Genomic DNA, 14,167 nt, shown 5'->3' with positions numbered 1-14,167 from the left:
TCAGGTAGCTTGGTGGTCAAAGACCCACCAACTCTTTACATCCTGTAATCAGAGTGCTTAAGTCCAATTATTCCCACAAAGCATCCAGCTACAGATACTGCTAATCCGAGAAATGCAGCTTAGTCATCCAATGTAAGAACATTAGATAATGTAAACAAATTCACCTAAAATGTAGCAAGGGTACTCATCGCTGGTGCTTGTGTTGGAAAATCTATCTACTTCAAGAAACAGTTGGTTACTCCTTTGCTTTATGTAGTGGATGTTATCTTATGTGTGGCCTTTTAACAAAACATGAACAATTTTCAACAAAAATAATTCAGTAGCACAGTTGCTCACACCTCCAGTGTTGAGGGTTCAAATTCTACCCCTGCTCTAGGTGTGTGTGGGGTTTGCCTGTTCTGAACATGTCATTTAGGTTTCTTTCAAGCCTCTGCTTGCCTGTGATGTGTGATTGCAAATGTGACCATGAGGGTGTTTGTGTCCTGCTGAGGACTGCCATCTTGTCCATGCTGGTCCCCTGCCTTATGCCCTCTGCTGCCTAGAACTGGCTTCAGGCCTCACCTGCATTGGATGTTGCCTGTGAGAACGCTGCTGTCCATGCGGTCCTACACTCTGGGCATTAACATCACAGTTTTACTGATCTGCTCTAGTTTGGACGCCAGCAACATCAAATGTTAACTTGATGAACCTGGGTGACCACAACTACTGAACCAGAAGGTTCTAAAGATTAACTTCTGAACCAGTCTTACCCCAGGCCCGATGTACCACGAGTTTCTGCCATCTGAGTAAACAGCTAAATAGGTTTAGCATGAGGATGAGACTTGGCCTGGGTGTCCCACACTGCCCATCCCGCCACCCCACATATTACTGTCAGCCATAACCAGCCCATCAATAGGAACTTCTTATAAGGCCTAAGTCATTGAATTTTTTTTTTTTTGCTTTTCACACATATCAAAACCAGTAAGACACAGTATGGGGATATGTGATAGGCAAGTGACTGAAATATTGTGGTTTCACAAGCAATAAATCATCAGAGAGCGTGCATATTCCCATATTACTTAATGCCACACAATAACAGCATCGCTCCAAGATGAAACTGAAACAGTCATTTAAAGGTAACACTATATTTGCTGACATTCTTCTCGCTGTGCAAATTCAAGGCTGTCTCATCCAAACTACTTATTTCTGAGCCATTATTTTTGAATTCCTTGCAATACTTGGAATGTAATTCTTTGCACTGTTACTATTTATAAGTATTGAAATGTATTTTCAATATGTGTTGTGGTTCTACTGTAAACCTGCAGTTTTCGTAGTTTCCTTCGGGATTAATAAAGCATCCATCTATCTGTCTATCTATGTTTCTTTCTCTCTGTCTTTGTATCTGTGGCGGCTATAATGGAGCTCAAGATGATGACTTTCTACCCTGACTCGAGTCTCCTTGAAAACTTATACAGAGCAGTACAGATGCATGTTTTTGCCAGAGCACAAACTAACTGGTAATTAAGAACACAACGGCTAGCTGTTTACTACAGGACTTATGTTGGCTTCACTCCACCTATTTTGAAGCAATATTTCATGTAGAGCCTAAGAGAACACTGGCATCTGCCTCTAAGCATTGTATTTCTGTCTGGAATTGAATCCAACTACTCCACACGCCATCACTGTTGGCGGCGGCATAGCCAAACCCACTAAACAAGTGTAAAGAAAACCAGATTGGGACGAATTACAGAAGCTTATACAGAATTCACCATCCGCCATTTGACACAGCATATTATGGAAACTCAACTGGACCATTCTGCTCTGTCAGTTCCAATACGTGGACTCCTTTGTTCAAACACGCAAGTGGCAGGCTTCAGCACACAGCAATTCAAGCCCAGTAAAAACAGGGGTTAGATGTTCTATCATGACACAGTGACTGGAATCACATACCGACACAACCTCAGCATGTTGAGGTAACACTGAAACGCAGAAGTCGTCATGAAGCTGACAGACCGTATCACCCCAACCACTTTAACGAGAAAACTCAGCGACATCTGACGTTATGTCATGCAGTCACACATGTGTAGATACACTAGTTTTCCAAGTTGAAATGTGGATTCTCTTAGTAATGGTTAGAAAAAAGCACAATGCCAACTTCATAATTTTATCTTACATAGTCAGATGCTGGTCACTTAAGATTCCAGATTTAAGACTTGGTCTCTCTAGCTTGGCTAGCTGTCAAAGACCATTTAATGTCGTTTAACATTTTAAAACTATAGGGGAATCAATGTCATATACTTTAATGATGCTTCAATGATACTAATGTCACATGTTTAAGGTTTCCAGAATGCTGAACCCAGACATTGTTTATATTCATTATCCCGATGGATTAAAGTACCTTCCCAAGGGAAATCGAAAAAAAGATATGATTTTGTATTCGGCAAGTAAAAAGCAAGGTCTAGGTCATGGCCATTCTATAAAACATCCATCCTTGAGACATGTCTCATGTAGGAAAATGCTTATACTTGTGAGTTTTTTTCAAAGCAGTTAAACCCATTTCAATTATGATGCAGCATTTTAGGTACTGAAATAACAGTGTTTTTGTTACAGGTTACCAGCTAAAAAGGACATATACACTGACGGGCCAAAACATTATAACCACCCCCACATGAAAAGAATAATGTTCACTTCTTATATATGCGGTGTGTGTTAAGTACTGGGATAAATTAGATGGTAAGCTAACATTTGGTACATAAAGAGCACATGTTCAATGTAGAAGAGACGGGCTGGGGAAAAGATCTGAATGACTTTTACAAGGCCCAAATCATGATGGCCAAATGAATGAGTCATAGCATCTCTGACATGGCCAGGTTTGTGGTGCGCTCATCGTCATCCATGGTGTTCTACTGAGCGTGATCTGAGAAGGGAAAGACCATGATCCACCGACAGGGTGATGGGAGGCCAAGATTCGTCAATGTGGGATATGAATGAAAGTAAACCCAAAGTAAAATAACCACAAAAAAATACCATGGGCCTTCTGCAGGACATCTCAAGAACGTCACCACGTATCAAATAAGACATGAAGTCTCACGCTTCCAACACCTACCTGGTGATGAGAACCGCATTGTCGTGATGAGCAATCCCGTTCTCCGGAATGCTGTTCCCATCTCCCTGATGTGACAGGATAGACTTCTGCCACTTGCAGAAACTGTCCAGGGACTTGTCTGCATGATGGTTGATCTCCAGGTTGGGCTACAACACAGAAACCATGCTCAGTCGAAATGAGGCGCCTCCATGATCAGCATCACCTGAACTTCACATCGCAAAACACCCATAACAAAGTAACTAGCATCTGTTGTAATACTCAAATCTCCTCCATTCATCTCACCCATCTTCCAACCGGCTATTGTACACAAGGCTAGAGGGGTGCCAGTTCATCACAAGACACACACTCACAGAAAAGGAAATTCCGCGATACCAAATGAACAAAATGCCTCTTTTTATATTGGAGTAGGATCCCCAGACGACACGGGAAGAACATGCAAATGCCTCACCTACTAGGTAGAGCGCATATGTGAACCGCCAACCCTGGAGGCATGAGGCAGCGGTGCTACCTAATGAGCCACTGTACTTTACTCTGCTTAGCTCATGTCAACCAAATGAAATGTGTATATTTACAGTCCTGTGACCAGCATATACAGTTGTGTTTATACCTAGAGCTGCAACCAGCAAACAGATCTGCTAATTAAAGTAAATGAATTGTTCAATCTGTACAGAGGTCCCCTTAATCTACACAAATTTCAGACAAAACATGGTAACTAAGCTCCTAAAGGCCTTTAATTCCCCAACAGGACTTTGCATTTAATGTGAATCAGAGTTAAAGTGTTCAAAATGCCCGGAAGTTTCAACCAATGCTCTGGGAAAAACCTGGAAGCACTACCTACACTAAACACGTCTGTTATATCTGTTTGATATCTGCTTTCAGCAAACTGCCTTTCACTTCAACAACCTCTGCTATGGCAAGTGGTTGATATCGGCCCATAGATAACAATCAGTTCGCACTACATTCCACCTTAAACAGAAGGTCCCCGCAATGGAAAGCTCAGTTGGCTTCCGTCCTGTGAAAAAATGACATGATCCCTGAAACACATACACAAAAAAATCAGGTACTAGAATCCAATCTCTGTTTCTTCCATTAAAGAAAAGAGAAAAAAAATCTTAAAGCTAAACTTCCCTCGGGGGCAGTGTCGGAGCACATCTCTATTTGAGTTCATTTGATCTTTCAGGGCGGTAGCCATACGGCAGGGTGCTTCCCAGCTCCCTCCAGAACGTCCTCGCCAATCGAATAAAACAGTCCCCCAGCCTCGTACGGCCAGTCTCTCACTGCTTAAAATAGGCTCCCTGCCCCCCCATCACCCCCCCCTCTTAAACTGAACGAGTCTTCTAGCAAAGGTCGGCCATTGTTTTTGTGAGCTTTCCAAGCCAGACGGCACATGAGTTCACGTGACCCACAGCCGGTACGAGGATCCGAGCGGCCCAGACGGCGAGACCGACAGTTACGTCAACAATGTCTACGTTGGCCTGCAAGCCACTTTATACATCCAGGTGTGCTGCGATTATTTCAAATTTTTTTTTGGCTGGATACAAGTTTTACTCGTTAAAAACATGGACTGGAATGAGGGAGATCAAACCGAAGCTTTTTTTGACCTCCAAAGAGATACCAACAACTTCTCTCTGTGCTGGAAGAGGAATCTCCTCCACTAAGGTAATACACAATGCACAATACACAATGCATAACACACATTTACATTTATTTTGCACACTAAAGGTAAGCAGTAATGTTTTTTTTAATCTTGTGATGGAGTTTCTGCATATTTGTACATATGTCTTATGTCTACTTCATATCTATGTGTCTCTGTCATTGACATAAATGGATACTGCAACACAAAAATTTCCTCTTGGGGATATACAGAGTAATTTGAACCTGAATCTGAATTTCTTTTTGCTAAAAAAGCAAAAAGTGCTTAAGAAGTGAGTATTACTCATCACAGCTGAAATGCAATCGGACACGCCTGGAAACATTTACAGGAAATTGCATTTGTTTCCACGAATAATTGTAGTTATCAGAAATATAATCACTGCTCCGCTACACACGAGAGCATTTGGACGACTTTCATCACTCGCAGAAATGAAAGTGTGTACATCATCGATGAAAAACCATCGGGCACGACAAAGGATGGTCTCACCTGGTCCTCCGTCAGGACGATGAGTCGAGTCACAACAATGTTCACAACGTTTCCTAGGCTGGCATCACGGTAAAGTTTGGCAACCTGACCTCCAGAAAAGAAAAAAAGACACAAAGTCAGACAAATGGTGTCGCTGCGTGGGCAGCACGACACGCTCACGGCAGACTGGCATCCGTGCGGTGACGATGCAGAAGCAGCCTTGGCTACTACATTTTACATTGTTGGAAATTCCTATGTGATTCCTTCCAAAATCAATGCAAGTACTCATCCAGTCTCACTTCAGACATACACTGTTACAAACAGAACTACAAAATCTTAAATCAACACAAAAAAAAACTTCAACGTTCCACACATGTGGAATTTTGGGACCGTTTAATCGGTTCTGTTACAAGACTGAGATCTGAAAATGATTCCAGTTATCAGTCATGACGTCAGCGCATCCTCGTGAAAACCGGGATCAAACTTACAATGTTCATCACCGAGAGGATGTAGTGTTCGATGTCCTTGCGGCCGTGGTACCCAACCATCATCTTGTCGGCCACCACGAGGGTCTCGACAAAACGCTCTGAGCTGATGGACCGCTTCTGCCGGTGGACACCACCCGCGCTGCTGTTAATCGGCAGGGGGGATGGAGGGGCAGATTGGGGGTCCCTAGGCCAACAGGGGACCCTGCTTCTTGTGAGGTCTGTGTGGGAGGAACTATGCTGTGATTCATTCAAGCCAATTCAATTACCATTACAATCACATTAAGTGTGATCTATTCTAAACAGTGTCAGCCTGCATTACCATGGTCCAGACTCTAGCTATCTACCACGGTGTTGTATGCATAAGCACACAGGCTGTATAGTTCAGTTTTCTAACTGTCTATCAACCTTTAATCATATTTACTAGATTTTGTTTGCAAAGCAGGTCACTGTAACTGCATCTGTCAAAAAACTGAAGGATAGGGTATGACATTTTGCTTATAATCTTCCACTCCTAATTGTAGGAAAGTCCAGAGGAATAGGGGTTAAAGGGACCACATAGTTAAAGGGAGATCCTGCATCTCTTTTGAACCTGACAGTGAAATCCTGCATCTGCATGCAGCTTGTTGCAAAAAAAAAAAATGCCATAAACCAGTTGCAACACGTCGCAGGTTATGATCAAACTACCATCTTCGCTAGGAGATCCAGGTTAATCTCCACGTCTGTCCTCCTGGGGTTTTCCCCACTAGAAGCCTTGTTAATTTTTCCTTTCTAAAAATCTCAAAATAACTCATTTTCTAATATGGCAAAAGCCAATAGCTAAATAAGAAAAAGTGCTGGCAAGTGCGCTAAAATGCTAAAATTGCAAATGCATAAGATCCAGTATGGCGACGTGAGTGTGACACCTTTACACAGTGACTCTAACATGAAAGCTCTAGCTATTTCCACTCTCAAAATGTGCCAGAAACCAACATTTCCTCATCTTCTACATGTAATGGTTCCATTACGTCAGTTGACCAGATGGCCAGGACGGACGTCCACCAACCTGCAACACCACAACTGAGCTCATCGGTGAGGTCTTGCGGCCGAGGGATGGAAGACTTCTTATAAATAACATGCAGTTGTCCTTTTCGGAGGTTAAAATTAATGGAATTTTTGGAGGATATATTCATTAGTGGCTCAATTAAATATTGCTCTTCCTCGGTTGTGATAACACCGTGCTTGTTGGAAAAGAAAAACATTGAGAGAGGGGTTATGGGGCATCAGAGCACGTTTTAATGTATTTGCAATTCCATCCAAGGTCTTCGCAGAAACAAAGAACTGAATATGACCCACCACCCATGGGGATGGTAACTGATGAATGTATCTAATACCTGGCTGCATGTGCAACACTAATGTATGACACTAATTTATCAATGTATTTGTTAACTAAAAAAACGGCATTACATTCCAGCACAATTAAGTAAGTTCTATGTATGTGTAAGACCTTGGATGGGCAAAACTGCTATCCATTAGACTAGTAGTTTCATCCTAGTCACAGAAAACTGCAGCTACATTCATCACATTTGTCGGAGGTCGCATGACGCACAGTTCATCGCAGTACACAGGCCATTTTGTTTGGTTCTGTTCCAAACTGTTCATAATAATTAACTGATAACTGTTTATTACAGCGGCAGCTTCTGTAATTCACAAAGCGGCTTTCACTTCTAAAAGATTCTGACCACACACAGACACGGGTCAATTCCAAGCTAAATTAAAAATGCCGCATCATAATTCAAAACTACTAAAGCTAAAGTCGATTGTAAAAACATCCCATGATGCAAAACAATTTAAACATTAAAGCTAAAACAGTCAATTATAAGTGAACAAACAGCATAGTTACTGGGACAGAGACCAAAATACACAACTCTGTGCCCTGATACTCAGTCAGCAGTAAAAGTTAGTATTTGTTTATGAAAAAATGCTGGCATATTTTCAGCTGGTAAACCCACAATAAAAACATTTAAAGCAGTTGATATTGTCAAACAAGTACACATAAAAACACTTCATAATGCATTTATAGCACAAAATATGCACATTTGTTTTAGATATGTCTTGCATTTTAAAAGACAATACATACAGCTGGATACACTTCCAAGCTTTTTTTATTATTTCTGCTGCATTTCTCAGACTGCTAGCTTGTGGTGCAGGAAAACAATAGTAAAGCAAGTTCTGTTTCTCCGTGTTATTGCAGTTGGCAGGACAATAATAGGCCATTTCACTGTATTTTGGGTACTCAAAGAAAAAGGACTCGGTTTTATGGGTGCGTTAAATTCTTCAGTAAATGTGACAAAGCTGGCCAGTCAGAATGTCTCAGAGCATAACTATCTAGAGATTTATGCCTCCAAGTATTCAAATTAGTTAAATAATAGCCCTCAACTAGTGCATTATCCTTGCAGAAAAGCACTTTCTTTACTGACACTTAGCTCCCTAGAATTTCTGGAATCTGTCCCCCAGTTAGTGTTTTTCATGGACACGATTCTGTTGTTGGGGTCTATAGGAATTCAAGAGGTTAGATCCCAAACAATATTAATACAATGCATGACGTTCCCAAGATTAAACATATATATATATAGTTTAAGAAATGAAAGCAGATTATGGCTTTCACTACTGTAGAACTTATAAGAAATTTGAAACCTTTTCTCTTTCATTAAGACATCTCAGGCTTAGACAAAACAAAAACAAATCTAAGCAACTCTTGGATCTAAAAATCTAAGCTTCATATCTATATAAAATGCCATCCTTGCTTAATTCTAATACCATTTAAGCCCAGAATCAGTAGTAAAAGAAAGAAAAGCAGGGGTTGTTTGCTCCTGGAGATCTCCCATCCACAGTGAATGGGACAGAGCAGGTGTGCTGCCCACCACCCCCCAGTGACGCCATCAGGCAGCGCCGAAAGCCATATGCTAATTAGCCACGTGCCACTGGCGGGGGAGAGCCTCTCGTCTTTCAGTTCCACAAGCCACCCGATCGCTTGGCGCCTTTTCTCCCCGCTAACCCGCTGTGCTGACGCCCTTCTATATGACCCCGAGGCCCAGGGCGGCCGAAGTAGCACGACAGACCCAGAGCTGAAGCAGCAACACCGTTAAAGGACAGATGAACACAGCCTTGCCAGCTCGCCTCTGCTGCACCTCCTCAACAAACCTACAGGTCTGTCAGAAGTTAAACTGTACTCACCAGGCCATTACAGTTGCTTAATGCCACCTTCGTAGTTCTGTACTGATCCTGCAGATATCCAACATAATGGCAATTATCAACATATCCATGCCGCCACTCAGCTCCATCTTTGCCCCAGTATTCTACAGTAAAATGTTTTGACACCAAGTAGTGATTGAGCGTTAGGTTCAAATGAAAGTGCCTTCCGTAGGCTGAGAGTCTGTAGTACAGCCGCGATTCGGGCAGCTCTGGGCTCACCGGGTCCAGCCCTCTTCTCTGCCGTGCCGACTCCAAGTGTCTCACAGTGTAGCTTACAAACTCGCTGTTCTCATTCACTTGCACTGGGACCACCACCTGGTAGTGCTCAAGGTAGGAAAGGTACTCCTCTTCGTTCCCCCGGCGCCGGCCCCCATGGGGCAGCAGGTGAGAAAGCCGGCCAGAGAGAGGAGTGGGTGAAATAGCCAGCCAGAGAAGAAGAGAAAAGGGAAAAGAAGTCATTTACGGTGAATAAGGAGCACAAATCCCCGAAGGAAGAAAGTCTCATGTGGTCAAGCAGTGGTCACTTGTAAATTGAAAAGTTTACATTTCCTGATCAACACACAGTATAAGATGTGGGGAGAACAAAAGAATGAGTGATATTACGCATGAAAAACAGGACTGAGTTATATGAGAGGTAATCACATTATACTAGTATCCAAAGAGTCATACGTTACACAGGGCCAATAGCCGCACGTTGTTGAGGTTGAGGCTGTCTTCTGCTTTATAGGTTCATTTACAGCAGTGTATCTTCACCCATTCCATGAACACCCCCAGCGGTCTACGTTTTCGTTTCACCCGAGCTCCCTGCCATATTTTTGCTATCATGTTTTTGAGGGAGCAAAAACATGGACTATCTGAGGGTCCCCAAGTACAGTATTACTGAGAAGCATGCTTAATTAAGGAACACCAGAACTCATTCTTTAATTAAGAGGCCAGGGGTGTTGCCCCAACAAGCAGAACTATCACATCAGTGCCACTGAAAGCTACTTCCCCCTGCACATGCAGCCACCCCTTCAGCAGCTTGATTGCACTAATTGTCATCAGGAATAACTGAGGGGATAGGTCAGAATGAAAATGCCACAAACGTACTGCCCTCTAAAGACCGAGTTTGAGAGCGCAGCCCCAAAAAACGGAGGATGGAGAATCGCTTCCATGGTTTATGTAGAACCTGTCTCACTGCTGGCCACATTCAAATTACAGAGTCTTTCACAATGACGGCGATGATTCCGGCAAACACTGTAATTATTTCAGCCTCTAACAGAAGGCAAAATCCAGGCGATCTAAAAATTCTACATCTTAAAAATGGCCAGACTACTAATATAAGAAAAAAAAACATCAGAAATAACAAGGGTGATCAGAGTATATCCATAATAAGAAAAGTTATACAAAGTCAATGTCCTTAAAAAGAGCCTACCTTGGGAACTGTGTGACATTTTGTTGAAGCTTTGAAATGTAGAAGCAGCCATGCCAAGGCTCAATATCCAAGTCAGCGTCTTCCACAAAATTTCCATAATTTAGAGAAGATCTAACATGGAGCTGGGGTTGGGGGTTACAGATGGGCTATAAAGATCCGCTCAGTCCAATATCTTGCCATAACAAGTCCATGGTCTATGAATTAAATAGCTTTTTTTCCCTCAGACTGTTGATCCAGGTTTTATTTTTTTTTTCGGACAGTGGTGGCTTATAGTTTCTACTCGCATCTGCTCCCACTCTCATCTCACCCAAGCAAGATGCAGGAATCCATTGGTGGATCACTTCAAGTAATTCCGGAACAGCAGCTCTATACTGGAGGTGAATCCTGAACAATCCATCTGTGTACCTGGCAGTAAACATTAATCACTTCAGACATTATTACTGCAAAAATCACGTAATCACAAGATATTTTTAGAATAAAGTAAACGTATGTTAGAAAAAAAAATACAGCGAGTATCAACAGATTAACATTGTTACTTTGCTGAACTACAGTGGCGATACAAAGCCTGTTGGACAGTCTGAGAGTACTCAATGCCGCATTGTCTTCCTAAAACGGGTTGAAGAGGCAGTGTTTTTGTATATCTGTGTTGCTGGGCAGCTTTCCGAGATTCAAGTACTAGTCAAAATAAATTGATGAAGCAAAAGAAGAAGCTCGCGCTGCAATTTCCGCGAGCGTCTCGAGGCGACGCAACATCTGGCGCTAACAGATTATTTCATTGAAGGATCATTTTACTGCGCTGCGGACGCCAAGCCAGAACTGAAAAGCAAACTGCCACTCTGCAAGCCGATAGCTTACTTACATCCACAGCCTCTGCGTATAAACGTGGAGAATTAAAAGAAGTATGGAGGCACAATATCAGTGCAATGACCAACTCTGTTTATTCTATGAAACCTGGTTATTAACACGATACGATAATTGGCTAGCTAATATTAATTACTCTGATTTTGTTATTACCAATGACTAATGCCCATTTAATTATAATCATATATCCACGCGATTGACCATTATAACAGTATTTCAATCGAGGTTTAATTGCACGCAACAGCAAATACCATTTTTATAGTAGTATAATATTTAAGTACCCGTCTCGTTGTAGTACAGAAAACTGCAAAACTTGCAGGGCTTCTCTCAACACTTCTAATGTACATGACAAACCACAGCGTCTCCCAAGTCGGGGACGTCTGCCAATAACTCGAATAAGAAATGCATGCGTTTCACATACCGCAAGCAAAGGTTTTTAAATCCTTGTAAAGTTGTCCAGTAATTCGCGTGTCGTCTTGAAGCCAGCCATCTAATTAAACAAGCAGCGGTGAGATACGGTCGGGACAATCGGTAACTGAGTTATACATGGGTACCACTTGTTTGCGCAAACAAAATCGAGATGTCATACATGAAAATAGGAAGATATATACTGTAGGAACACAATCCTGAACATGCAATCCATTATACACTTCCCCCAAAAAATTCTGAACTATATACAGCCTATAGATTGTCCGCGATGTGCAATGTTTGCAATAAAAATGTAACAACTTCGGTGCGTTTTAAATGAACTTTTCATAAAACGTCATGCTTGGAATTTCTTGGCAAGACAACGGAGCCAGAACTATCATCACATCCCTACTGGAGCACCGCTGCAGACTGCCTTGTGCTGATGGGATCCATATCCTTCAAGTAGTAGGGCTGAACTTTTTTTGTCTGGGTTAGTAAAGTTAACATCCAGCAGCACAACCCCAGACAGCACCGCTAAATCTATTTGGCTAAAACGCGTGTGACCCAGACAGTTGGCAAGCAGCTCGAATGCATTACACCGGCGGCTCAAATAAAAACAAGCGTCTAAAACGATGTGCATTGAAACAGGGGCTTGGATTTTTTAAAATCAAAACTCAGACAATCATTCCAAAACAAATATTAACTTTACATAACATTTCCCCGCCTTAAGTAGCCAAAATAGTTATACATATATTAAGGTGCCAGGTATGCATTTATATCATACAAAGAAAGGAATCGTAATAAACTTCAAAAGTCAATGCGTAAACTGCATTCTAAATCTGACGAAAACTGTAACACTTTAAACTAAATTTTAACTGGGCACAAGAGTTCGCCGGACCTGTACGAGTGTTGCAGTGAGGAAAAGTTGGGAAGCTGCCTCCACTTTCATTTCAAATATAACTGTACATCAGTGATTTAAAAAATATATGTGCATTTTGCATAAATGTTATCCACATTTCTTCCATTGTCTACACATTTTTTCTAAAAACACATTTACGTTATTTAATTCTAAATGCATAACATTACAAACACCACAGAAATATAAATATGTCGATGTGATACACAAAAGTGATAAAACTCACGCCATCATTAAATCGGTCGTAACGTATGTAACAAAATCAAGATAATATTTCTGCACTAACAAATACGACGTGCTGCCTCAAGTTTGTTTACTGATGTTCTGTAAAGTACCTTTATAGTACCTATTTAATACATTTAATCGTCTTCCAGACATCCCAGGGAAATGCATCGTTTAGTTCACTGACTGCACGAACAGATAGGTACAGTATTTACCTTAATTATCAGAGGCAATACCTACTGTTGAGGATACAGACAATAGAACTTGTCTGTACTGAAGTTCCGCACTCAATTCGTCTTTCCCATTCGCTTTAAAACCTTGCCTGCAACTTTCATGTCGAAAAAAAACCTGCAGTACTTCCCCTCCTTTAAAGGAAAAAAGAACGTGAGTTGAGGAGCTTCACAGAATCAATTGACTTAGCAGAAAATGTTATTCCATCAACTCAATTACCCCAAAAAGAAAAAAGTTCTATAATTTATTTGTTTGTGACAATGTTTAAAGACATTTCATTGTCCCGTCTATGTGTTTGTTTGTTTGCTTGCTTTGCTGAAACACATAAGCACCAATGTTCTGCAAAAACAGTACCAAAATACATTGAAGCAGTGCATGGAATACGCAAAGTTGAGTTGAAGTAGCTCCCTTTATTACACTATCCGGCCTATGGCCAAGTTCCGAGCAGCTCGGAGTTGGCAGCTTTAGGCAGGGAGGCTGGCTGACGTCATTGCAGATGTCTTAGAGCGAGCTGTGCGCATGCGCCGAGGTAGTATCGCGCGAAGGGTGACGAAGGGGACGGTCCACGTGCACAACAGGATAATCAAGGCTTTGCGCTCCTCCGAGTGCTGTCACCTAGATCACTGGAACGATAGTTGTAGAGTTGCAGTTTATTCATTTGACCAACCATTGCCAGGGTTTCTGCAGAATTATAACCCTGATTCCGCTGGTTAATATGTCGAGGTGGTCATGTAATAACAAGTGGTCAGTGTGTTTCTAAAATGTTGAAACAGCATTTAGTCATGGTTTGTAAGCTGGACTTTATAAATGTTGTAAAATAAGTAACGTGCGTTTGGCATTGTGTTCATTATGAATGATAAATGCATTGTACCTGTATAACGTCCATTCCGTGGTATACACATTGTCTTCTGAATATTCATAGCAGGCATTCATTGAATATGTATAACGCTAACAATGATGAATATCTTTGTAAGACAATTGAACTAAATTTTCAGTTGTACGAGAAACAAAGTGTGCAGAATTCAAATTAATTACATGTAACACGTAACGCAGATATCTTTAATTTTATAGGCTGTGAATAACTACACGTTACCAAGATAGGTCAATAGCAGTGAAACACGAGAACAAGACGCAATAGGAAATATACATTTATTTTATTTTCCTTTACTTATTGTCGCATTTTAAACATTTT

General features: G+C 41.5%; 1 protein-coding gene across 4 annotated transcripts in view; it reads right to left on the bottom strand.

The window, feature by feature from the left end:
- The window catches only part of adamts6 (ADAM metallopeptidase with thrombospondin type 1 motif, 6), a 62,990-nt gene extending 52,388 nt beyond the window's left edge, over nucleotides 1-10,602 (bottom strand). For 2 of the 4 annotated variants that reach the window (XM_049019483.1, XM_049019485.1), the window contains exons 1-5: nucleotides 8,906-10,309; nucleotides 6,735-6,909; nucleotides 5,693-5,910; nucleotides 5,226-5,309; nucleotides 3,086-3,231 (exon numbers count right to left, since the gene is read on the bottom strand). In XM_049019483.1, coding sequence (XP_048875440.1) covers nucleotides 3,086-3,231; nucleotides 5,226-5,309; nucleotides 5,693-5,910; nucleotides 6,735-6,909; nucleotides 8,906-9,382 — 1,100 coding nt within the window. In that variant the 5' untranslated portion in view covers nucleotides 9,383-10,309. Of the gene's footprint in view, nucleotides 1-3,085; nucleotides 3,232-5,225; nucleotides 5,310-5,692; nucleotides 5,911-6,734; nucleotides 6,910-8,905; nucleotides 10,310-10,337 lie in introns of those variants that run through there. The other 2 variants (XM_049019484.1, XM_049019486.1) reach the window with 2 other exon arrangements.
- Nucleotides 10,603-14,167: the final 3,565 nt, after the last annotated feature.

The sequence above is a fragment of the Brienomyrus brachyistius genome, chromosome 7, assembly GCF_023856365.1.
Source record: "Brienomyrus brachyistius isolate T26 chromosome 7, BBRACH_0.4, whole genome shotgun sequence".
NCBI lineage: Eukaryota > Metazoa > Chordata > Actinopteri > Osteoglossiformes > Mormyridae > Brienomyrus > Brienomyrus brachyistius.
Note: the sequence above shows the minus strand (reverse complement) of the source record. Positions and strands in the feature narration are given on the sequence as shown.